This window comes from Acinonyx jubatus, chromosome B4, assembly GCF_027475565.1.
Source record: "Acinonyx jubatus isolate Ajub_Pintada_27869175 chromosome B4, VMU_Ajub_asm_v1.0, whole genome shotgun sequence".
NCBI lineage: Eukaryota > Metazoa > Chordata > Mammalia > Carnivora > Felidae > Acinonyx > Acinonyx jubatus.
Genome location: NC_069387.1, coordinates 93052881 through 93078375, shown reverse-complemented (window position 1 = coordinate 93078375; position 25495 = coordinate 93052881). Strand labels below are relative to the sequence as shown.

The following is a 25495-nucleotide window of genomic DNA, read 5'->3' as shown; positions in this document are numbered from 1 at the left end:
GAATCTAAGCAAGGCCTTAGAGTATATTTTGAAAATTAATTTTGCTTACTTCTGTATTTTTTCTGATTCATAGAATTATCTGCACTCATGTTTTAATTTTCCTAATGATGAATGACTTAATGATGAACACATACTAATATTTATGAATGAAGCAAATTACTTAAATGAAGATTTTTTTTTCCAAAAGAGAATATATTTCCCAACAGGAGCACTACAGTGAATACAGATACTGCCAGATATTTTAAATGTTGGGAAAACACAGCAGTTATCTATCAAGATACTATGCTAACTACTGTTAAGTGGCTTAGACCTAATTACTCAACAGAGCTGTTCAGTTACTTCTTTTGGCCTAGGGGCACTGTGAAAACATTATCAAGACACTAAGGGTACCCTATACCATGTATCTTGATGAAACTTGCTTTCTGGAAAAAATCACCTCATTTGATGATTTCAGAAGATGGAAAAGAAGTATCAGAAGATATAATGCAATGAAAGTAGGCTAACATTGTTAGCGTCCTGTAATTATGAGCCAATGATGAGTGCCTTGGGAATTCATTTAACTTTATGTTCTTGGACAGGGGAAGAAAAATAAGGAGGAAATAAAAATAAAAAATGTCAAAATTTATTAAAAAAATATTCAAGTCATGGAGTCAACAGGATTTCTGTTGTTGATAATGTGATCATGACATAAGCAGAAGCATCACATTCAAAAGTGTAATTATAGGCACTAACCTCATTGTGTAACTGCAAGTGAATTTAATAAATGTCTTCTATGCCCTTGCTTCATCTCTGGCCACAAACAATAGGGTACAGCCATTTGTTTACAAGAGTTTCAAAAGAAAGGAAGAATAAACTGTGAACCAGCTCATTGGTTTCAGACATCGATTTCTGAACCAATTCCTTCCTCAGCTAACTCCTGTTTACCTTAATGCAGTGCCAAACAGCAACATTGATGAAAGCCTCCATCTTTCTGCTCTAGGTACCAGATCTACTCTGAGGACTCTTGAATTGCTACATACCCATTTGAAAGAAAATTCTTGTTCTCTTTATTAAGTGTTCTTTATATTCATTATGCATTTTTAACATACTTTAACATATTACAGATTCTAAGATGCCTTGATGTTGGTGCTGTTTTCAATCATACTAGAAGGTATCAATGAATGGTTACAAGCTACTGTTACAACTATGATTCTAAGATACCATGTTGTAAGATGTATCCTGACAGCAGAAAAATATAAATTTTCAATAAAATGTAACTCAGAATAAAAGAAACAGGGTACATCATTCCTTATTTACATTACATTTTTATTGCAGTGTAAAAAATAAAAATGTAATTTGTATATTGTGCTGTATAACTGTCTTGCACACCAAAAGGAAAAATATCTACTGATGTATTTGTGTTAAAATAATTAAGCAACTTGTATTTTAAATGCTTTCTATTATGCAGAAATACTTGAGTGAATAGTCAGATAAGTATTTAGTGTTTCGGCCATATCTGGGAAATTGTTCTGGTTGGGCTAGAAATACGTTCTTTTTTCCTATTTGAAGTAATGAAATATATGGGCAAAGTCACCTCACAATACATAAAGATGCACCTGTATACACCGAAACACACGTTACAAAACTATAAAAATAAAAAGAATGAAACAGAAAATTCAAACTAGTGATTACTTCTGAGAAGGAGGCAAGGGAAGGGTGGCACACGGAAACTTCTCCATTAAGTGTAATACGCAAGCTGCAGAAAAATGCTAATTTGTTAGAAACAAAGACAACAAATTACATTTGCACTTACATCGTTATTTGAAAAGATCTGAAAAGATATACACTAAACAGTTAAGGTAAACTTTCAGTCTATTTTATATTTCCATTATTCTTCAAAGTTTTTGCAACGCATACCTGTAACTTCTGTGATTTAAAATATAAAAAGGAAATAAAATATTTAATGATGGGGGAGGGAGAAGGAAATGACAATACAATCACTGCCATAATTCTGTGGCATGTTATATCCCACAAAGTTAATGCAGCAGTTTCAACTGTGAGGTATTCGTCAGGAACATACGGATTAGGATGCATTAGATTCAGTTTATAGGTAACAATGAACTAACCAACATGACATTATCAATGACCTCATATTATAAAAAGTTCCATTCAGAGTAACATCTAAAAATCTTGGAAATATCAGTAGTTATGTTACCCAGCACACTCTACAATTTCTTTCTTTCACTTAATTCGTTTTATTTAACGTTACTGAAACATTCATTAAACGACTAGTATTTACCCAAAACCATGGTAGGTACTGGCAGTTCCAAGATGAACAAATACAGCTCTAGCTCATACAGTAGTACCGTCCAAGACAATATTCTGAAATGACCTAAAATTTCTACATCTGCACCGTCTGATATGGTAGCCATTAAAGGAAAGTAGCTGTTAGGCATTTGAAATGTGGCTAATACAACTGGAAAACTAAAATTTTTAAATTTTAATTCAAATACATTTAAATCTAAATAGCCACTTGTGGTTAGTGCCTAAAGTATTAGCACAGGTCTACAGGAAGACAAGGACAAATAGATAGCTTACAATGTATTTGGTCAACACTAAACTATAAGTATCTACAAAGGTTATGAGAGCAAAGAAAAAGGAACACTGAGCTCATATAAGTGTACTTCTGGAAGTACTAATAATACCTAATTCTTGAACCATGTGAAACAAAGGTGAGGCATTACATGAAGAGGAAACAAGTAAAGGCTTAAGTGTAAAAGCGTATGGTAGGGAGATTAAAATCAGTTTTGTATTCCTAACTGAAAAAAATGCATAGTAGGAAGTCAGAGGAGAGACACTGGAAGGGTAAATAAATGCAGATTGGGGTCAGAATATGGAAATACTGTATAAAGTTTAAGAGTTTGGTTTTATTACATACGAGATGGAAAGCCAGTGATGAGTTAAATTAGTAATTAGCATGGTTGGATTTGTACATACTTATCATTGAAATAAATTAGTAGAAATTAAAGGAAGATAAGTAAATACTGGCAAAACTGGGGGATTATATTTTCCTAAAAAAAGCTTGGCAATCCTTTCAAAACTGAATGAACTATGAACCATTTAAATAATTAAATTCTCACATGAACTAATAATATAGCAGTCTAAGCAAATAAAAGTCAACTACTTGATTCAAACTCCAAAAACTTAACTGGGTTTAAATTTATAGAAAGAAATGAAACAAAGTAAATACCAGTATAAAAATCAGTACTTCAACCAACACCCATTTGAAAGTCATTAGTTTTTAGCACAAAGGTGAAGGAATACATTTTCTTAAGCTAAATTCCTAAGGCTTTTTATCAGGTCTACAAGGAAATGAGAATTAGAGATCTTTCTTATTAAACTCTGGAATATTAGCCTACTATTATCAGGATGCCTAAATATCACTATAAATCATCAAGTGCCCTTCAAAAACAAAACCCCACGAAAGATGAACTGAGTGCAAACACTGGTACAAAGAAATCCTATTTTATCCATGAAAAAAACAAAATTCCTCAAAATGGAATTTTTAAAAAAATCCAAATCATTTCGTGTCAGCATATATAAACTTTTAGTGCTACCCATACAAATACAAGTGATTTCTTTGATATTATTTTGAATTTCCCATGTGCTTTTAATATATTCATCATCACATCAGAAAGGGAAATTATATTTCTATATATGTCCTTTCCAAGAGAGGCTTCAAAAATAAAATAATTATGCAATGGAGATTTAAACAATTGTTTCCAACAATATTTCAACATGTATTAAGTGTTACTAAGTAACAATAAAAAAGGAGAAATATTTTCAGACAGAAAAACTCTAACCAAGAATTTTTTCAAAGAAGCTAAAGAACCTGGATTATTGGTAAATAATGTAACTGGAACAATATAGTATTTTTAGAGTAGAGTGAGCAGGAATTAGAAAATCTCTTCAATACAATGTCATTTTGTTCCTTTCTTAATGAAAATTTTGGAATTCTATATTAAAATGATTCCATGAAGTAAATTACCGTACTGTATAACCATACAAAAGTTCTATACTTACACTTTACCAACCTGATTATGAGCACAAAAAGCCACATAGCCTAGAATCACAATACTCTTAAAATAATTTAGCAGAACCTATCAAAAGATGCAACAGCCCAAGCAGTGTGACCACTTAAACTCTTATGAGTCAAGGTACTTGGAAGTGGTTGTGAGGCCGGAGGAGCTAGAGCAAGTAGGAAAATGAGCAAAGGCCATGTTGGTCAAGTCTGTAAGAACCCTGAATAGATAGAAAAGGTTACAGGGAGAACTGTGTCTGCAGAGCCACAACTACGGCTTATTAAAATCATAAAGATCTGGCAAGAAACTTCAGACAGCAAGTGAAAGGAAGAACAACTGGACACTATTTTTATTAGGCACAGTGCCCAAATGAGAACCTAAAACAAGTAAATCTAAATCTTGTAATCAAAGGATCTTTGCTATAAACACCATGAAGACCCATTCACAATTTTTTTCCACTATTTACCTTTCCAATTTGAGGGAAGAAAAGATTAACTGAGCTAAAATAAATGATTAGCAGAGAAATGGTTAGTGAATCAAAGCTGCTGCTATAACACTAAGTTGCCTTCAACAGCTTAGAGGGAACAAAACTGGTAGGTGGCAGGGTGTGAGGGAAGCTGAACATGTATGTACCCATGCAGAAAGCCTACAGCTTATCCTTACCTGAGCTTTGAACTATTCTGTACTCTGAATTACTGCATAATTTGGTAATGTTATTATTAAAAAAGGAGAGTTTCTTTGAAAAATGAAATTCAAAAAAAATGTTTTAATCACTATTTCATACCACTATCTTTAAAATTCACCTTCCTTTAAAACCTCAGAGGAATATTACACTTCAACCACCTTTTAGCATCTTTACATGCTACATGTAGGGAATGGATACTATTTACCAGCTTAATAAATGACAAAACAAGAGGCGCCTGAGTGGCTCAGTTGGTTAAGCGACCGACTTCGGCTCAGATCATGATCTCGCGGTTTGTGAGTTCGAGCCCCACGTCTGTGCTGACAGCTCAGAGCCTGGAGCCTGCTTCGGATTCTATGTCTCCCCACCCCCTCTCCTGCTCCCTTAAGCTTCGGATTCTATGTCTCCCTCCCCTGCTCACGCTCTGTGTCTCTCTGTATCTCAATAATAAATAAATGTTAAAAAAAAATTAAAAAAAAAATAAATGACAAAACAAGAATCTAGCATTATAAGGATAGCAAGCGAATGAGAAATTCAACAGAATTTGGGTCTCTGAGCACCCTGGGATGTTGCATTTCTATTTCTTTTATATTCTAACCAATTTTGTCTACACATCTGTGATGCTCTATTAACCCTGAATATAGCCTAAGAATTCAGGTTTATTCCTCCGGGAATAATAATATGTACGTGTGTGTGTGTGTGTGTGTGTGTGTGTGTGTACACACACACACACACACACACACACACACACACACACACTCAGCACTTTGTTTTACAGAATACTAGCTCTGAACCCAGCCATGGAGTCATAAATTGTGTACCAGATAATCTAAGATTTGACATATACATAAAGAATTACGTTGACACTAACAAAATATACATTTATCATAAGCATGATTTAAATGTTCCCAACTATTTCAGCTGTCAAAGCCAACACATGCATTTTAAATTATAAGCCAAAGTTTTCATATTGGAGTATATCCAATTTGCTGGTTTCAATTAAATATAACATATTAAACAGTTCAATGTAGCAATATGATCAAAAGACAAAAAGGGGGAAAAAAAACTGATCTTACCTGGTAGTTTCTTTTCTCAGATAATGTATGTCCATCAGTCCTCACCATAGAGTCGTGTCCTTTCCTCACAGTACTGGAGGCAATCAAATAGAACTGTCACTCAAGGGTCGTGTCACAGGAAGGACCGCCCACCAGTTCTCCCTCTAGAGTGGAATTATCCAAAAGCCGTCAAAATTACTAACATGTAAACATATGAACAGCAGCAAAAATATCCAATATGATACATATAAAACAGAAACAAAAAGTACTATTTTAATATCATAATGCATCTTTCTCTTAACCATCTAGGGAGGGCTAGACTGGTAGATACTTTAAAAAATTATTAAATATAAAAAACTCTTATACTCTCTCCAATTAAAACTGTACACCAGACCTCACACACAAATAGGACACTTATGGTCAATAAAACAGTGGACAAAAAAAGTTCAGCCCTCAACTGATATATTTTTTCTTTTAAATGCTCTATTAGTCTCAGAAATACCCAATTAATTCAGATTCAGTTGTGTAATTTCAAATCATTCTCCTCCTAAGGCTTGTTTATCAGAACTGTTATTCATTCAGTTTATGAGGTTTATTTCTATGCCGTAAGACTGGAATATATCATATATTCTCAGGATGATTAATAGATGCAAACTTAACTCAATATTCTATTTAAAATTTACTCCAAGGAAGAGTAGCAACATATGCCAACTTTCTGGATGCCTTTGTCCTTCAATACTCTAATTTCAGAATGCTCTATTTATTTTTTTTTTACATTAAAGCAGAGAAATAATAGAGCTTATTTCTTAACTTGGACAGAGATAAATAAATCCAAAATGATGAGGCACTATGCACCTCAGGTACCCAAAAAAAAAAAAAAAAAAGTCACTGAAGCAGAGGTGAGAGTCCCTAGAGATGTAAACTCAAAAATGTAAACTGTAAACTGAAAATTGAAAGACCAAAAACTCAAAAGTGGTATCTACAAAGAAGTTGTAAACATTATCTTTTCAAGACAAATGTCTCTCACCTGTTTCAGTAAAATGTTTACCCTAGGGAAATGGTACATATCCTACTGAATTAATATATAATAGTTGCTAACCACTAAAAGTTCAAATTTAGAACAATTATTTAACATCACACGAAATATGCTTTGGGATAGGCTAATAAAAACCTTTAATTTAAATTCATAGTAAGCATGAATCAATTTTATTAAAACCAATCAACACACACAAACAACCCCCCTATGGATTACCTCCAAAAAGCAATCTAGTAAGGACAGAAAACATTTTCAAGGAAAATAAATCACTAAAAATTAGTATTATTACATAAAAGAATTCACATAATGAAAACCTACATTCCATCTTTGGTTTTATGTCTAATCACAAATACAAAGCTAGTGGGTGCTATACTTTTACTTAATGTGGACCACCTTACATTGTATGTTTGGCTGAAATACTTTAAGATGCCTGACTCTAGGCCAAAAATGTTAATTGCTCATTACCAATTTATATGTACTAGTGATATTAAATATGTCTCTCAAACATAACAAATGAGAAAGATCTTTTAAACTGTAGGTATATTTACTGCCATAAATGTAATCTTTATCATCTAGCAAGGAATTAGGTTAATCATAAAATAAAATTATCAAGTGAACTGATACACAAGAATAGTTACGTGACACACATTCAGCTCCAATTTAAAAGTTCATGATTGTTACAAAATGGGAGCAAAACTATTTATTATGTATTTTTACCCCCCCACCAAAAAAAACTTAATCCTGTTTTAATGTGTTCTTTAATATTTTTTTTTTTTTTGAGAGAGGGAGAGCAGGCATGAGTGAGGGAGGGGCAGAGAGAGGGGGAGCCAGAGGATCTGAAGCGGGCTCTGTGCTGACAGCAGAGAGCCAGCTGAAGGGCTCAAACCCACTGACTGTGAGATCATGACCTGAGACGAAGCTGAATGCTCAACCAACTGAGCCACCCAGGAGCACCTAATGTTAGTGTTTTATAAAAATAATAATTTAAAACAGCACTTGCCAAAACTATTAATCTACTCATGGCAACTCTGAATTCAATGGATAATAATGTAAAATTTCAGTTTTTTCTTACAGGGCAAATTTTATTTTTCCTTATTAAATTAGCTATGTTTACATTAAAGCCCATACATTTACCATCACATTATACTAGTTTCATCAAAAGATGTTAGCAATCTAAAATCAGGCAAGGCAATTTTCAAAGTAATGTAATGTACGTTAACATAACCTAAATATGTAAAAAACTATTATGAGAACTTTATATGCTAAATAAATAAACCTTAATTAAAGGTAAAAGTTATTATTTAATCTGTAAACTTACCAGTTAAAAGACAAATATTAACTTTGGAATACTATGGATTTTAGCACAAAGGGAAAACTTGTTTCTGTTCATTTGTTTCTCCCTCTTGGGATAACTTCAAATATTTCATGTCTTAGGGTTTCAGTCAACAGCCACTATCTGCTCTAAGCAATGTATGAATCAATATTCTATATTGATCAATAACTAAGAATCATCATCTCCTTTTGACAAACAAAGGGAAAAAGGAACGAAGGCACTCTATTTTCTTCTGGGTAACCACGAAAAAGCAAACATTTGTCACCATTATCTTATATTAAGCAAAAATGTTCACTAATAGATTGTGTTGATACTCACTGGGAATGAAAAGATGAATAACAGATGAAAAAGAATGTAAGTATATATGTAAGACAGAGTATGTGAAAAGGAGAAAGTATAAGAAAACATGCACTCTAGCTGCCTATATATATAAAAAGTTTATACACTGGTTTTCCTACAAAATCCTAAACATTCAAAAAGTCAGAAAAGACAAATATTTATAAAACTACCATGAAATTTTCTATAAGGCAGAATGCCTTCCAAGATGGGAACACAGAGACTATACTTACTCTCCTACCTTAAATAACTAGAAAGTTAGATAAAATATATAAAACAATGATTTTCATCTCAGGACAGAGACCATCAAGAAAAAAGAACAAATGAAGTAAGCCCTACTGCAGCCTGTAGAGGTATGAGGCTAAAACATGGGAGGGGGAGGCGGAACCCAATCAAAATCTAATGGTCTCAGTGAGCTAAGGGAAACGAAAAGAATCCAAAGTTAGGGGAGACACCAAGCCAGCTACAATTTGTAGGGCAAATGAAAAGAAGGAAGCTGCAGAGAAAAAGAGCTTCAAAGATCTGAAGACAGATCACCCTCAGGGTTTAGCTGAGTAATTATCTGTGCACACATGTGAAAAACTACTTATTCTAGAGAAAAAGCCTCTGAAAAGTAATCAACCCAATCCCCAGAACTTATGTTCCCATCAACTACAGTAGGATGGCTTTAACACAGCGCGGTATTGAATAGAGTTCAGAAGGTAATGAATGCCTAAACAATGAAACCAAAGAAGCCTTAGACTAAGGATGTTATGGACCAGCACTAACAAAGTTAAAACCAAGCCTCAAAAGGATGAAGCTATTTCTGCCATAACTGAAACCCAAAACAAAACCCAACAATATTTAAAATAACACAACACACTCCAGTATTAAATAATATAAAATTAAATATCTGGCATCCAATTGAAAATTACCAGTCATGCAAAGATGCAGGAAATACACCCCAAACAAAGTAAAATAGAACATAGAAGGATCCAGCAATGATCCAGGCGATACAATCATTAGACAAGGAGGTTAAAACAGGTATTGTAAACATATCCCCCAAATTCAAGAAGATAAAGAAAACTATGAATATGGTAACAGAAATGCAAGGGCATGGAAAAGACGTAAGTTGGCAACACAGAGGAATTTATGGTGACAGAAAAGTTCTGTATCTTGCTTGTGGTGGTGGTTATATGATTCTACATGTTTGATAAAACATCACAGAATGATAAAGACATACCAAAAATAGTGAGAGCTTGTGCCAATTTCTGGTTTCGAAAATGTGCTGTAGTTACGTTAAGATGACGTCATTGGAGGAAGATAGGTGATGTGTATATGGGACTTCTCTGTACTATTTTTGCATCTTCTTACAAGTTTATAATTAGTTGAAAGTTAAAAAGCTTTTTTAAAAGGCTCAAACTGGGGGCACCTGGGTGGCTCAGTCCGTTAAGCTCATGTGGGATCCAGCCACTCACTGGGCTCCATGCTGGGCATGGAGCATACCTGAGATTCATTCATTCATTTCCTTCCTTCCTTCCTTCCTTCCTTCCTTCCTTCCTTCCTTCCTTCCTTCCTTCCTCCCTCCCTCCCTCCCTCTCTCTTTCTCTCTTTCTCCTTTCCTTCCCTTTCCTTTGCTTTCCTTTCCTTTCTCTCCCTCCACCCCCCCTCTCCCCGCCCAGGCTCATGCACACATGCACTCTCTCAAAATAAAATAAAAGACTCAAACTGATCTTCCAGAAATAAAAATTCAACATCTGTAATTAAACATGCATTGGATAAGATTAACAGCAGTCTTTTCTAAACTTCAAAGAAAAGTTTAGTGAATTGAAGACACAGCTGGCAATTAAAAAAATAAAAAATTAAACAGTGAGAAAACAGACGAGAAAAAAAAGAACTGTGAGACCGTACCAAGTGAGACAGTGAACTACTGGGCAATATCAAACAGCTAACTTTAATGTAGTTAGTGTCCCAGAAAGAGTGAAAGAGCGAGAAGGAAAGAAAATGGTCAAATTTTTCCTAAATTTTATGAAAACTATACTCCCAGAGTCAATAACTCAACCACCAAAGATAACAACAACAAAAACCTCATGATGATTTTAAAATCAAGTTGATGAAAAACAGCAAAACAGAATCTTAAAGGAGATGGAAGAGGGAAAGTATATATAAATTGAAACAGAGGGGGGAAAAAACCAGGAATGACAGTCGACTTCTCATTGAGAAACAGTGCAAAACAGGTTCAACATTTTTAAACTACAGAAGGAATAAAACCCATCAACTGAGAGTTCCAAATCCAGCAAAAATACCTTTCAAAAATGAAGATAAATACAGCCACTTTGGAAGAGTTCAGTTTCTCATAAAGTTAAACATACACTTAACCATACAACCCAGCAACTGTGCCCCTGGGTATTTACCAAAGCAAACTAAAAACATGTTCATTTGAAAACCTGTTCACGAATGTTTATACCAATGAAGATGTCCTTTCAAACAGATGAAGGGATGAACAAAATGGTACATCTATATAGTATGATTCCACTCAACAATAAAAAAAGATCAAGCTATTATTCCATGCAACACAAAGAAAAGAATATAGATCAAAAAGGCTATATATTACATGTTTCTAGTCATATGACATTCTGGAAAGACAAAACTACAGGGAAATAAAATAAATGAGTGGTTTCCAGGGGCCTGGAAAGGGGTGGAATAAGTGACTGACTACAAAGGGGGACACATGGAAACTTTTAGGGAGATGGAACTATTCCATATAGCACTGGAGTGGTGGATACATGATGCTATTATGCATGTGTTAAAATCCACAGAACTTCACAACACAGAGAGTGAACAGGAATGTATGCAAATTTTAAAAATCAACCAAGCGGTTAGAAATACAGACCTGGAAAAAGACTAATAGTATTTTAAATGTATGATCCAGCCACGCTGAAAGGAGTATGGGAAATGTGCTGACCTAAGTAACTGTGGAAAGTGATGTTTTAACTGCTAACTGTAAGAAGGGAGAAAAACTCTACATAAATAATGTATTCTAGTTGGCAAAATGATTCATCACAGAGCTATGGGTTAATAATTCTGAAACTGCTATGTATGTATAGTGGAGATAAACAGTAAGTAAAATAGATGATGGTTGGCAGGAGCCAGGTTTCTCCCTATGAGAAACTATGTAGTACTGGATTAGAGTCAGAGCCATCTTCTATTGATATCAATTTGTTCTTTATTATAAAACACTTTAAATATTAATCATTCAGATTTTTACTGAATAGATCATTTCAGTGGTATATGTCAATTGAAAATAAATTAAAAGTTGATAAAATGTCAAGTGATTAACAGGTATGTCAAAATTATACTTTGAAAGATAAGCTTGATATAAGGGTATTTAAAAGATTTTTTCAACAAGGTAAACAAAGCTAATTTCTAAAAGGCTCAAAATTTTATTTAATATTTATAATTAAGTTAAATAAGTTTATCTCTAATATCTCTTAATTTGCAATTAAGCTAAATAAGTTTATCTCTTTTTAACAGACTGGTAACACTCAAATGTCAGGAATCTAGAGAAAAATCTCTAGAAAATACTTTATTGGAGAGTGAAAATAGTTATTAGCTTTATTCTGAGTGCTGTTAAATTTTGGATGTGACATCATCATATAAAAATATATATCCTGAATGGACCAAGAACCAGAAAATCTGAATTCTAGTACTAGCTTAATCAATTTCTCTCTGGCTTCAGCTTCCTAAGGAGTTTGGGAATTGTATCTAAAACATCTGTAATTTGGCAGTCATTACCAACTCAACTTCTAAGCTACCATGTGAATTTGGCCAAGTTAAGACAGTTGAACCAGTTGGATAAGCTTTACTCTTTTTTTTTTTTTTTTTAAAGAGGACATTACAAGGAGGGCACCTGTTGGGAGGAGCACTGGGTGTTGTATGGAAACCAATTTGATAATAAATAAATAAATAAAATAAATAGAAAGAAAGAAAGAGAGAGAAAGAAAAGAAGGAAAGAGAGAAGGAAAGAAAGAAAGAAAGAAAAAGAGAAAGAAAAAGAGAAAGAAAGAAAAAGGAGGACATTACATTAGAACAGACTACCAGATAGGACCGATTTCACTGGAGCTTAATAAAAGCTGAAGTAAGTGCACTTAGCCATTATCTTTAAAATCTCAAGGTTACTCAAATTCCAGAACTATGTCAAGCAACTTCTTGTAAATAGGTAGATTGTAGTTACAAAACGTTATGAACTTATTTTCTTTATTATTTCTTTATTTATTTATTTGAGAGAGAGAGAAAGAGAGAGACAGAGCATGAGAGGGGAAGGGGAAGAGAGAGGGAGACAGACTGAAGCAGACTCCAGGCTCTGAGCTGTCAGCACAGAGCCCAACGCAGGGCTCAAACCCACAAACTGTGAGATCCTGACCTGAACCAAAGTCAGATGCTTAGTCAACTGAGTCACCCAGGCGCCCCTGAACCTATTTTCTGAACAATTTTTGGTTCAATCACATGGATAAATGTTTCAAAATGTCTGAGTTGATGACTTGTACATACAAGAAATGTGAGCAGATGAAACAGATGTAAGTAAAACTCAGAGGAGTTTCAGTTTCATAACAAATGGAATGTGGGAAAATTGCCACATTAATTAAAATAGTGTTTCTGAATGTTTTAATATTCCATGCTTCATGGGTCTAGAATTACCATGTAAAGTGAAAAGCTGCCCATATTTACAAAGGAAAACAAATAAAAATAAATTGACATATTCTCTTTAAATCAATATATTCTATGGTTGTCATCATTTCATATTTTGTAACTTAATTTGGTGTATCTTCTATTTTCTGTAGTGGTAGCCTTCCTGATGCACTACTTCTAATATACCTGTGTAGTTCCTCTCACATATATGCCAAAGTGGATTCTGGGTACCAGATACATAGAACTTACTAAGAGTAGAAAACCAGTACAACTGTCTAAAACATCCAGCATCTCAACACAGAAATATCCTACTACCAAGTCTTAAAAGTCCCAAATAAAATGAAATACAATAAAGACAGCCCCAATGAATTTATTAATGACAGAAGTTCAATAATTTCTGAACCACAGGCTTGGGAATTAAAATCTGTTATTTTAGGCTTAAATGAAATTAAAATTCCAACTCAGGACAATCAAGGGCATTCTAAGCTTCCTGCTACCTGAAAACTTACATATGTCTATACAAGTTGTTAGCCTCCACGTGATTCAATTTCTTCATACAAGATCAATGCAATCTAGCTCATGACTAGGATCAAGTAAATTTATAAACCAGATTTATGATACATAAACTTCATTTAAGTAACTGTGTTGTTTGAATTAATTGATCAACAAAATGTGTCAAAGGCCAAATTTTTAGTACTTACTAATTTTATGTTAATTAAGAGCTAAAGAAAGTATTAAAATTAATAAATGCTTTAGAACCTTTAGCTAAAAATCCACAAAGGCTTCCAAGGACTGAAGTAGCTATTGCCAAAGCAGTCCCTCTAAAACAAGACCATATCAGGGCGCCTCGGTGGCTCAGTCAGTTAAGCGCCCAACTCCGGCTAGGTCAAGATCTTGGATTCACAAGTTCAAGCCATGTGTCAGGCTCTGTGCTGACAGCTCATTTGGATTCTGTGTCTTCCTCCTCTGTGCCCCTCCCCAGCTTGCTTGCTCTCTCTCGAAAATAAACAAACATTTTAAAAGAATGTTTTTTAAATAAGACCAAGTCATATTAGCCTCATAATCTACTGTGGAATGGACAGTTCTATTAATTTAACAAAAGAACTTGCTAAAATTATAATCTCTAATTAAAACTCCTTAAAATATGTAACAACTCCCTTGTTACTCTCCTTGCAGAATGGCTGTAAGGTCATTAAATATTGTTATTTCGTATCAGCAATTAAAAAATACCACACGTGAACCAGAAATCTGAAAAAATATAAAAATTTTTATAGGCAATATGTTTTTTTCTCATAATAATTTATACAAGCTGTTGATACTAGTGATAAGATGATAACAAAAACTGACTAGTCCATACCCACTGTCATAACTGATCAGGCTTACCAAAATTATCTCTGAAAAAATGATAATCAAGTGATAAAGGGAAATTATGTGGCTTCTTACAAAAAGTAATTAAAAAGTTGCTTTTGACATAAATCTAACAAGTCAATTATATATATATTTTTAACTCAAAATTAATTATTTTTCCAATTTTCATAACAGTATTAAATACAGCTTAAGTAAAAAAAAAAAAAGGCGGAAAATAATTACAGCTGCCCTTTAAAGAAGATAACATAAGAGTGGGTTATCGTGGGTGAACACTAACTAAATGAACATTTTCCAAACCCCTCAAAGTTTTGTCTTCATATGAAAGAGTTAAATGTTACACTATTTTTTGTATGATGGACAAGGGAATGGCCAGAGGTACTAGGCAGAGCCCTGGTACAAGACTGTCTAGGACACCATCAGAAAAAGAAGCTGGCATATTTAGAGAGGACAGAGATAGGCTAAAGGATTTATAGTTTTTTATCACAGGATGCAAACAGAATCATCTAGGGATTTTTTTTAAAAACACTGATGTCCCTTCCCTTGCCCCTACTTTCATTAACTGGGCAGGCATGGAACCCCCTCATCAGGTGCTTTTTAAAGTGCTCCAGATGATTCTAATGTGCAGTCAAGGTTAATAAGACTTTTGGGGCTAAGACTGTACAGGAAAGTGAAAATCAAAAGTTTTCATTTCAGCCTAAGTACTGAGCAAAAACAAACACTATAAACTGAAGGTAATGTAAGAGCATTATTCGTTTCTTTTGCATGCCCACGTGCCCTTTCCTTGCCAGGTCTTATTCCTACCTCTGAAAACTAATGCCAGGTCTTAAACATTACTTCTTAAAATGTTTTACAAGCACAAGATTTCTTTCGTTGAAATACATGGATTATTAAGTTCAGAAGTAGGTAATACAAAAAAGTAGATGCAAACATTACAATAAACCTTGTTAGAAGAAATTTTTAATAAAGTTCCTCTTATACAGTAGTACAGGTTTCCCCCATATCTGAAAGTATGCATTACACCACTTCACTTTTACAAAACACCTACATTAGTATCTGTTTTCCTAACTGAAAGAAATCCAAAGAGGATTTTTATTTTTAGGAAAAGGTAATTGTTTCTTCACTTTATGTCATTGTGGCTTAGGTAAGGTTCCATAGGAATGCTCTACTTCAGACAGCAGGGAAAACCTGCGCTTTTGTTGTTTGTTTTGTTTTGGGGAAAGTGTAAGCAGGGGAGGGGCAAAGAGGGACAAAGGATCTGAAAGTGGGCTCTGCCCTAACAGCAAGCCCTATGTGGGGCTTGAACCACACAGGTGCCTCTGTACTTAGGTTTTAAAAATATGTCCACAATCTTAACATTCCTCCCTAGAAATGTAATATTATCCATAATTTGCCAAGTATTAGGTACTGTGCACTAAATACCTTACTTGTGCAAGTTCCTTTAATCCCCCAAATAATTCAATAAGGTAAATATTACTATCGCTTTCGTCCAGATGAGAAAACAACTGAGAATAAGGAAATTACACAAGGTCAAGAGCTAGGAGTAAGTTAACTTGAAGTAGCAAGGCCAAAATTTGAGCTCATGTCCACTTGACTTGAATCCAAGTCTTAGCTACTATGCTTTACTACTTCTCATATATATTTTCGTGAAAAATTATTTTTTTCCATGAAACCATTCCAAGAAAGTCTAGCTGTTAAATAATACTTCCATTCAAAAGTCTCAGTCTTCTGCTACAATAAAGAAATTAGCAATGGGGGGGGGGGGCGGAAGTAACAGACATTACTCAACTGGAGATTCAAAGTTCAGGAAGACTCTGATCAGGAAGTACCCGCAATACCATTTCAGATAAAACTTCAGAACCTAAGCAGAGAAAAAACAGGCCCTGTACCAAAAGACAAACAGCTAAATTGTTTTAAGACTGGCAGATTATTTTTGTCAACTAAGGTCTTTGTGTCTGTCTCAGTCATAGAAATGAATACATCCAATGTAGCTTACCTTTACACAATTCTTTATGAAGGGGACTTCAAAATTCCTCCAGATATCCTTTTTTTTTTTAATTTTTAAAAATGTTTGTTTATTTTTGAGAGAGAGAGAGAGAGAGAAGAGAGAGAAGAGAAGAGAAGAGAAGAGAAGAGAAGAGAAGAGAAGAGAAGAGAAGAGAAGAGAAGAGGGGGGAGGGACAGACAGCGGGAGACACAGAATCCGAAGCAGGCTCCAGGCTCTGAGCTGTCAGCACAGAGCCTGCCATGAGGCTAGAACTCACAAACCAGGAGATCATGACCTGAGCAGAAGTCAGACGCTTAATCAACTGAGCTACCCAGGCGCCCTCAGAAATCCACTGTCTACATCTCTATTACCACCACTATAGTTCAAGCCACAATTGTATCTTGCCTAATTTGTCTCCCTCGATTATTTCCTCTAAGAACCATCTAACAGCCAATTTGGTCTAGGTATCACTGCATTTTGACATCCAGCAGTCAGATGAGATGCAACAAGCAAAGGAAATGGAGAAGCAGCAGTGAGGGAGATGAAAACCAAGGAGTATGTATAAATATGCTGGAAGTTTACAGGGGAAAAGTGGTTCAAGGAAGAGCATAGAGAATTGTTTCAAACTCTGCTTGATAAAAATAAAATAACATGGAAATTAATCTTTGGATTTAACTGCATGAAAGTCACTGGGTAATCACAACAAGAATAATTCTGGTGGAATGGTGGAAATAAAAGCACTGACTGGATCAGGTTCAGAAAGAATAGAAAAACTGGAAACAAAATACAGACATCTTTTTCAAGGAGTTATGCCATAAAAGTGATGAGGGAAGTGGGAACTAGCTGAAGGAAAACGTGGAGGCAAGAGAAGCCTTTTGTAACATAGGAAAACTTACAACACAAGATAGAGGGAGTAGTCCTACTAGACTAATGACTAGAATGACAGGTATGGTATGGATGGAATCTGTAAGAGATACTGACCTTAGATAGGCAAAAGAACATAACATCAATATCATCAGAGTGAAGATAGTAAATGGGTACAGATTCAGGTCTGTGGTAAACCTCTCACTAAGCATGGAATTTCTCATCTGGTGGCTTTTGTTTTCCATTTTCTTAGTAAAATAAGAAAGGTCATCAACTCAACGTGAGGATATAGAAAGAAGTATTACATGCTTGAGGAAGGAGAAAAAGGTATGAAATTGTCTTCTAAGAAAGTGGGAGAGTGAAGAGATCAGAGGTAATACTGCCGAGCAGAACCACCAAGTAGCACTAAGGGCCCACTTGACATGGGTGTCCCTCGCTGTGCTCTTCTCCAGCCACATGCAGCTGCAGAGAGTGCACGAAGAGTGGTTGGTAGAGGTTAATTTAACCAAAGCTAGGGAGTACAATGAAGCATAAGAAAAGAAAGGAGATTAAGGGTACAGGGAAAACAGTGATCATAATGATAGGTAAAAAAAAGAGGTGAGGGTATATCTTACCATTTGCCTAAATTCTAGCCATACAGACTTTCTTTGTGATTCTCAACACACCAAGTCAGTTCTCATCTTAGGGCCTTAACTTTTGTTGCTCCTTTTCAGTGATCTTCCCCCTAAATCTTCACACGCCAGTTTCTTGACACTCACATCTCTGCTTAACTTTCTTCAGAGAGACCTTCTCTGAGCATTCACTATCTGAATTTTGTTCTCATTTGTTTGTCTCCACACTTTAGAATGTAAGTAAGTGCCTTAAACAGAAGAACCCTGTCTATTCTGCTTACTATTTAGTACCTAAAATAGTGTCACTTTTTTATAGATACTTTACCAAATAAATAGATACTTTATATCTATAAGTAAATATAGATATATCTATATTTATAAGTAAATATATCTATAAAATATAAATATATCTATAAGTAAATATATCTATAAAATAGATACTTTACCGAATAAATAACCACAAAAATATACTAAATCCTTTAGTAAGTTTAATTTTATGAAGACATTTTTCCTTAAAAGAACTACAGTAAAAGCATCACAAGACCAGTAACCAGAGATGAATTTTAAGTTAGTTGCTACAAATATCATCCAAAAAATTACATACTTTTCAAATATAATGTATATTTATTCCCCTTAATATTCTGATGCAGGACTAGGCCTTTTAAGTTTAGGATTACTAATTAGATTGTCATATGATCTTTTTGTATAAACTACGTCTATAACACATGTCTTAAGATTTCCAGTTTTAATCTGGTGTAAAGTTGAACAAGATCTTAGAGGTTCTTAAGTAACAGAATCTTTCTGAATTTTTATAATATTTTCTAGTTTCTTAGTAATTGTCTCACTATAGCACTCCTGCTTGACTCCCTAACAGTCCTTCTCCCTTGTGACAGCCATACTTGTTTAAATGTCCAACCTTTCCCATTTGTATTAGGGGAAAATGCTGATTAGTCTAAGCCAATATAACAAGGCTACCCATGTCTCAGTAAATGATTTATGGAAGATATTACGAACCAATTCTGGCCACAGAGACAAGAAGGGTAGGATGTTAAGAAGGCGGGGGGGGGGGGGGGGAGTGTCCTTTTCCTCCTAGATGTTGTCATGTCAGAATACCACCTCTAAAACTACTTATTGTAGCCATCTTGTAAACATGATTAGAGTTAGCTCAAAGAGAAGGCATTTTAACAATAGCGAACAGTAAGATGGAAAGAAATTGGCCCAGGTGTTAATCACATAGCTGCTGCATTAACCAATACAAAAACTGCCATTCCTCCAAAGAGGAGAAAAAGTTAATTTTCTTTCCTGTTTAGGTAGTTGAACCAAAAGCTTCCTAAACCTTTAGGCTTGCCTAAACCTAATCCTTTAGTAATTTTTAAAGCACTAAAAAGTAAAAAGTCTTTCCAAAGCATCCACCTTACTTTTCATTAAAACAATTCTTTCTACACTTACGTTTCAGCAGCTTAGATCATATTTAAACTAAAAATTACATTAACATGGGCATAAAATCAACAGATTCTTAGGCATATAACTAACCCGGCAAGAGATAAGGTACAAGAATAAACTAGAGTAGATCAATTGCTGTAAGTGCTCAGAATACTCTGGACTAGAGGAATTAGAAGCAATGGTTTAAAATAATATGCCAGGGGTGCCTGGGTGGCTTAGGCAGTTAAGCGTCCAACTCCTAATTTTGGCTTAGGTCATGATCCTACAGTTGTGGGATCGAGCCCCATGTCAGGCTCCACGTGGAGCATGAAGCCTGCTTAGGATATTCTCTCCCTCTCTCCCTAACCCTCTCCCCAACTTGTGCTCTCTCGCAAATTAAATAAACATTTTTTAAAAATAGTAATAAAATAAAAGAGCATACCAGTTAAGTGGAGTTTTGTTAAAGACATTGGCCACAAACACATTTCTGTATATAAAGGAACGGTATGTAACAAACAGATATTCTCTCTGGGGAGGGGGACAGCTAAGAAACCCTATAAAAACTTGGGACATATGTTTCCAGGAGAGAAATTAAAAGTAGAGTAAATCTAGAGTCAAAGAAGAATATGAGTCTATTTAGTGTCAACTCCATCAACCAGCACAGTAGTAAGAGAACACAGAAACTATACAGAACCTTTACCCCAATACATAGTTTTACTGCTAATGAATCGAGCATACTGACAAAATATTGCAACTCAAATCTTTCGGGCAATACAGACAAAATGTTCTATTTGCTTTATGTGCTTAAGAGCCAAGTTCATTTTATCATGTATTATGTTAAGAATAACTATAGCAGTTTGCCATTTATAAGGGATATTTGTATTCCCTTTTAAGACATACTAACCAAACTATTTCAAATAGAAATTTACTACTTTGAAACAATTATTCAGCATTATAACAGTCAAGATCCTTGATACTGATAATAATCATACTCAGAATTCTAACTTCCTTCCAAAAATAATTACTGAGTTCTATAATATGCCAGGTAGTAAACAAACAGTAACAGTAAAAAAGAACTGAATGAGAAATACCCATAAGAAATACGCATAATACTAGAGAATTTATTTCTGTAATAAAACTCCACTTGTAAATATCCTGGGGTCAGAAACCATGCTTCCAAATTATTCTCCATGGAGTAATAAAGCAATGAGTAACACAAAGTTACAAATGGCAATAATATTCATGTCTTAGTAGTAATATTCCTTGATTAAGTAATATACTTAATATGTATTAAACATAATTTGTGTTTACCTAACACAGTAAAAAATAACTTAAATGTCCTGGTAGCTAATAGCAGGAATTCTTAACCTGGGTTCTACAAATCCTCAGAGTTCACTGATGAAATGTAGAGGGTGCATAAACTTGAATGAGAAAAAAAATTACATCTTTATTTTACTAACCTCTAACTGCAAGGCAGTATTTCCTTTATTAAAAATATAAGCAACAAGCTGTAACAGTATTAGTTACACCTTTGTTACCATCAGAAATGACAGATATTTTCCTATTTGTTTCAAATCTCAGGTTATCATTTATACTCATTAGTTTAAAATTTATTGTATACCACTAGAATTTGTTGATAAGCACATTACTGAATTTCTTTGATATTAGAAAGACATACTCTAATACATAATTGGTATCCTCATAAGCATACACATTTAATTTTGCATGATTAAGCTAATACTCTGGGAAGGGGTCCACATGTATCACAGAGAGCAAAGGGGTTCATGGCCCAAAATGGGAAAATAACACCTAGATTAGAATATCAGAATATGGATTAGATTGCAGAGAGTAACGCCAAAGAACTTTAAGAAATGAAAAAAGCCTCATGAGCATAATTAATTGAACTCCTCATTTCAGAGATCAAGAAATTATGACCTGGTGAAACTTAAGTGCCTTCTTCTGGTCACACATACAGCTATTTTGTGACAGAGCCAGAGAAAACAGAATCTATGTTTTCTGGTTCACAAACTAAGGTTAAACCAACTTTGATGTGACTGGGCTATAAGTAAGCAAGACAAGGTAAAGACAACTCTGTAAATACATGACAAAAAGTTTTAGGAAAGAAATGAATTATATAGGAATAAAAGCTAGTGTGAAAAAGAAAATGATGGTATGAGGTACTAAAGCATTTTACTTAATTTTTTTTTTAATGTTTATTTTTGAGAGAGACGAGGGAGAGGGAGAGGGGGAGGGGGAGGGGGAGGGGGAGGGGGAGAGAGGGAGAGGGAGAGGGAGAGGGAGAGCAAGCTGGGGAGGGGCAGAGAGGGAGATACAGAATCTGAAGCAGCCTCCAGGCTCTGAGCTGTCAGCAGGCTCGAAGAACTCACGAACCGAACCGTGAGATCATGACCTGAGCTGAAGTCGGACGCTTAACTGACTGAGCCACCCCGGTGTCCCAGTACTAAAGCATTTTAAAAATAATTCTACAGCATGACATGCCTTGACTCGAATGTTGAAAAAAAGTAGTCAGAAAATGAATAGGTAAGACCCCCTTTGCATACTGAATGCATAGAAATATTCTGAACACCTGACTATTCTAAACATTACAATACACTGTCTCTCCCACTCTTCCTGAGACAGGAACTTCTCATTCTGTTTTGCCACTTTATAGAGAGAGCTGGGTAGAGTGAAAATTTTACTTCCTTTCTGATCTATGGTAAAAATTACAACAGCAAAAGCACAACAGTAAATATCAACTAACAGTTGGAATCAGTGTCAGAGAAACAGAAAGCAGGAACTATAGCAAACAGGGGTCTATAAACCTGCCTAAAGAAGGTAGTCACTACTGCTCAACTCTAGCTAAATGCTACAAAAACTGCCAACCCAGAATTCTAAATGGAACAAAGTTTCCTTCAAATATGAAAGTGAAATACATTTTCAGATGAAAGAAAACAAAGATAATTCATTATAATCAGACCTGCGAGAAATAACGCCAGAATTTCATGAACAACAAAAATGGCAAATATGTGAGTATATAAAATAGACCAAGAGTTGCTGGCAAACTTTTTCTGTAAAAGGGTCAGCCAGAGAGTAACTATTTTAGGATTTGCAGGCCAAATGTCTCTGTTGTAACTAATCAATTCTGCACTGTAGAGCAAGAAAAACCAAAGACAGACAATACATTAACAGGTATGGCAGTATTCCAATACAATTTACAGAAGCAGGTGGCAGGCTGGATTTGGCCTGCAGTAACAGTCTGCTAATCCCAGTGATATACTATGCTCTTCTTCTCCTCAAATTCTTTTTTTTTTTTTTCAACGTTTATTTATTTTTGGGACAGAGAGAGACAGAGCATGAACAGGGGAGGGGCAGAGAGAGAGGGAGACACAGAATCGGAAACAGGCTCCAGGCTCTGAGCCATCAGCCCAGAGCCTGACGCGGGGCTCGAACTCCCGGACCGTGAGATCGTGACCTGGCTGAAGTCGGACGCTTAACCGACTGCGCCACCCAGGCGCCCCTCCTCAAATTTTTTAAAATATAAGAGATAATTGAAAACAAAATTTACATCACTGTCCGAAGGGGTATTTGAACCACACAGATGTAATACAACACAGAAGGGCAAGGAAAGGAAACTACACGGTGACAAAATTTCCACATTCTAATTAAAGTACTAAAATACTACTTTTAAATGTAGTGAGTTAACTGTGTACCTAGTTAAGATATATTCAACACCTAACCCCTGGTACCCCTAAAATATAACCATATTTGACATAAGGTCTTTCTGGATGCAATCATGTTAAAAAGAGGTCATACTAGGGGTGCCTGGGTGGCTCAGTAGGTTAAGCATCTGACTCTTGATTTCAGCTCAGGTCATGATCTCACAGTTGTGAGACTAAGCCCCGCATAACCTGCTTGGTCTCTCTTCCTCTCTCTCTCTCTCTCTCAAAATAAACATTAAGAAGAAAGAAAAAAAAAAAAAAGAGGTCCTACTAGATTTGGATGGGCCCAAATCTGATGACTGGTATCTTCAGAAGAAAAGGGAGGTAGACACAAAGACAAACACAGAGGAAAATGCGTAAGTGAAGACAAGGCAGAAATTGACAGAGTTATAAGCCAAAAAATACCAACGACTGGTGACAGCCACCAGAAGCTAGAAGAGGCAACAAAGGATTCTTCTCTAGAGCCAGCAAAAGGAACATGATCCTCTTAATTTCAGACTTCTAACCTCCAAAATCAACACACAATAGAATGATATTCACTGAAAAAACCTGAATTCACAGTTAAAATCCTCCAGGCCCAGATAGTTTAACCAGTGAATTCTATCGAACATTTAAAGAATACCAATTCAAGACAACATCTTCCAGGAAACAGAATATGAGGGATTACTTCCAAAGTCATTTTTACGAGGCTAACATTACAACTGATACCAAAATCAAAGATAATACAAGCAAAGAAAAACCTTAAACACCAATATTCTTCACGATCATAGATGCAAAAATCCCAAAATATTATCCAATTAAATTTTAAAAATATTCAAATATGAATAAGTAAAGCTTATTCTAGGAATATACTTGCTCTCCTTTATTCTGTTTCTTTAAATAACAGGAAATCATATGAAACAATAACAATATATTGTTGGGCTTGTAAAATATAGATCTGTAATATGTATAACAACAGCACGAAAAATGAGAAGAAAAAAAGTAAGCTACACAGGAACAAGATGTCTACATTTCACCAGACTTAAATTAGTGTCAGTCTAAGGTAGATTCTGATAAGGTAAGATGTATATGGTAAGCCCTAATGCAACAACTAAGAAAACAAAAGAATATAGTGACAATACTATAAAAGGAATTAAAGGTTACACTAAGTGGAAAACACAACCAACACATGACATAAAAGAAAGCAGTAAAGGAGAGATACAAAAGACATGAAAACAAAACAAAATAGCAGATACACGTTACACTACATCAATAACAATATTAAATATAAAGAATCTAATGAAAGGCAGTGTCAGACTGCAACAAATCAGAAAAAACCTACATGCTATCTACAAGAGACATGCTTTACATTTAAAAGTGCAAATAAACTGAAAGTATAGGGGTAGAAAAGATATACCATGAAATGTTTCCACAGCCGACGTCAAAGAAATCGCTGCCTGTTTTCTTCTAGGAGTTTTGGGGTTTCAGACCTCACATTTAAATAGGTCTTTAAGGGGCGCCTGGGTGGCTCAGTCGGTTAAGCGTCCGACTTTGGCTCAGGTCATGATCTCACAGTCCGTGAGTTTGAGCCCCACGTTGGGCTCTGTGCTGACAGCCCAGAGCCTGGAGCTTGTTTCAGATTGTCTCCCTCTCTCTCTGACCCTCCCCCGTTCATGCTCTGTCTCTCCCTGTCTCAAAAATAAATAAACGTTAAAAAAAAATTTTTTTTAAATAAATAAATAGGTCTTTAATACATTTTGAGTTTATTTTTGTGTCTGGTGTAAGAAAGTGGTCTATTTTCTTTCTTTTGCACATAGCTGTCCAATTTCCCCAACATCTTTGCTGAAGAAACAGTCTTTTTCTACACTACATATTCTTGCCTTTGTCATAGATTAATTGACCATGGAAGTGTGGGTCTATTTCTGGACTTTCTATTCTGTCCCGCTGATCTATGTGTTTACTTTCATGCCACTACCATACTGTTTTGATCACTACACATTTGTAGTATCTCTTGAAACCTGGGATTGTGATACCTCCAGCTTTATCCTTCTTTCTCGAGATATATTGTATACATAGTGTATATTACACTATACACTTTATTAGTGTATAGAATTGCAACAGCTTTCTGTATATTAATTTTGGGTCCTGCAACTGTACTGAAATCATTTATCAGTTCTAAGTGTTTTTTGGTGCAATGTTTAGGGTTTCCATTTACAGTATCAAGTCACCTAATGATAATTAAAGTTTTATTTCTTTCTTACTGATTTAGATGCTTTTTATTCCTTTTTTTAAAATTTTTTTGTCTGATTGTTGTAGCTAGGATTTCCAGTATTGTGTTGCACAAAAGTGGTGTGAATAGACATCCTCATGTCTATTT

General features: G+C 35.0%; 1 protein-coding gene across 2 annotated transcripts in view; it reads right to left on the bottom strand.

Moving 5' to 3' along the window:
* The window catches only part of CNOT2 (CCR4-NOT transcription complex subunit 2), a 130707-nt gene that overhangs the window by 72934 nt on the left and 32278 nt on the right, over positions 1-25495 (bottom strand). The window contains exon 2 of one of the 2 annotated variants that reach the window (XM_027071259.2): positions 5820-5962. In XM_027071259.2, coding sequence (XP_026927060.1) covers positions 5820-5867 — 48 coding nt within the window. In that variant the 5' untranslated portion in view covers positions 5868-5962. The remainder of the gene's footprint in view (positions 1-5819; positions 5963-25495) is intronic. The other variant, XM_027071258.2, reaches the window with a different exon arrangement.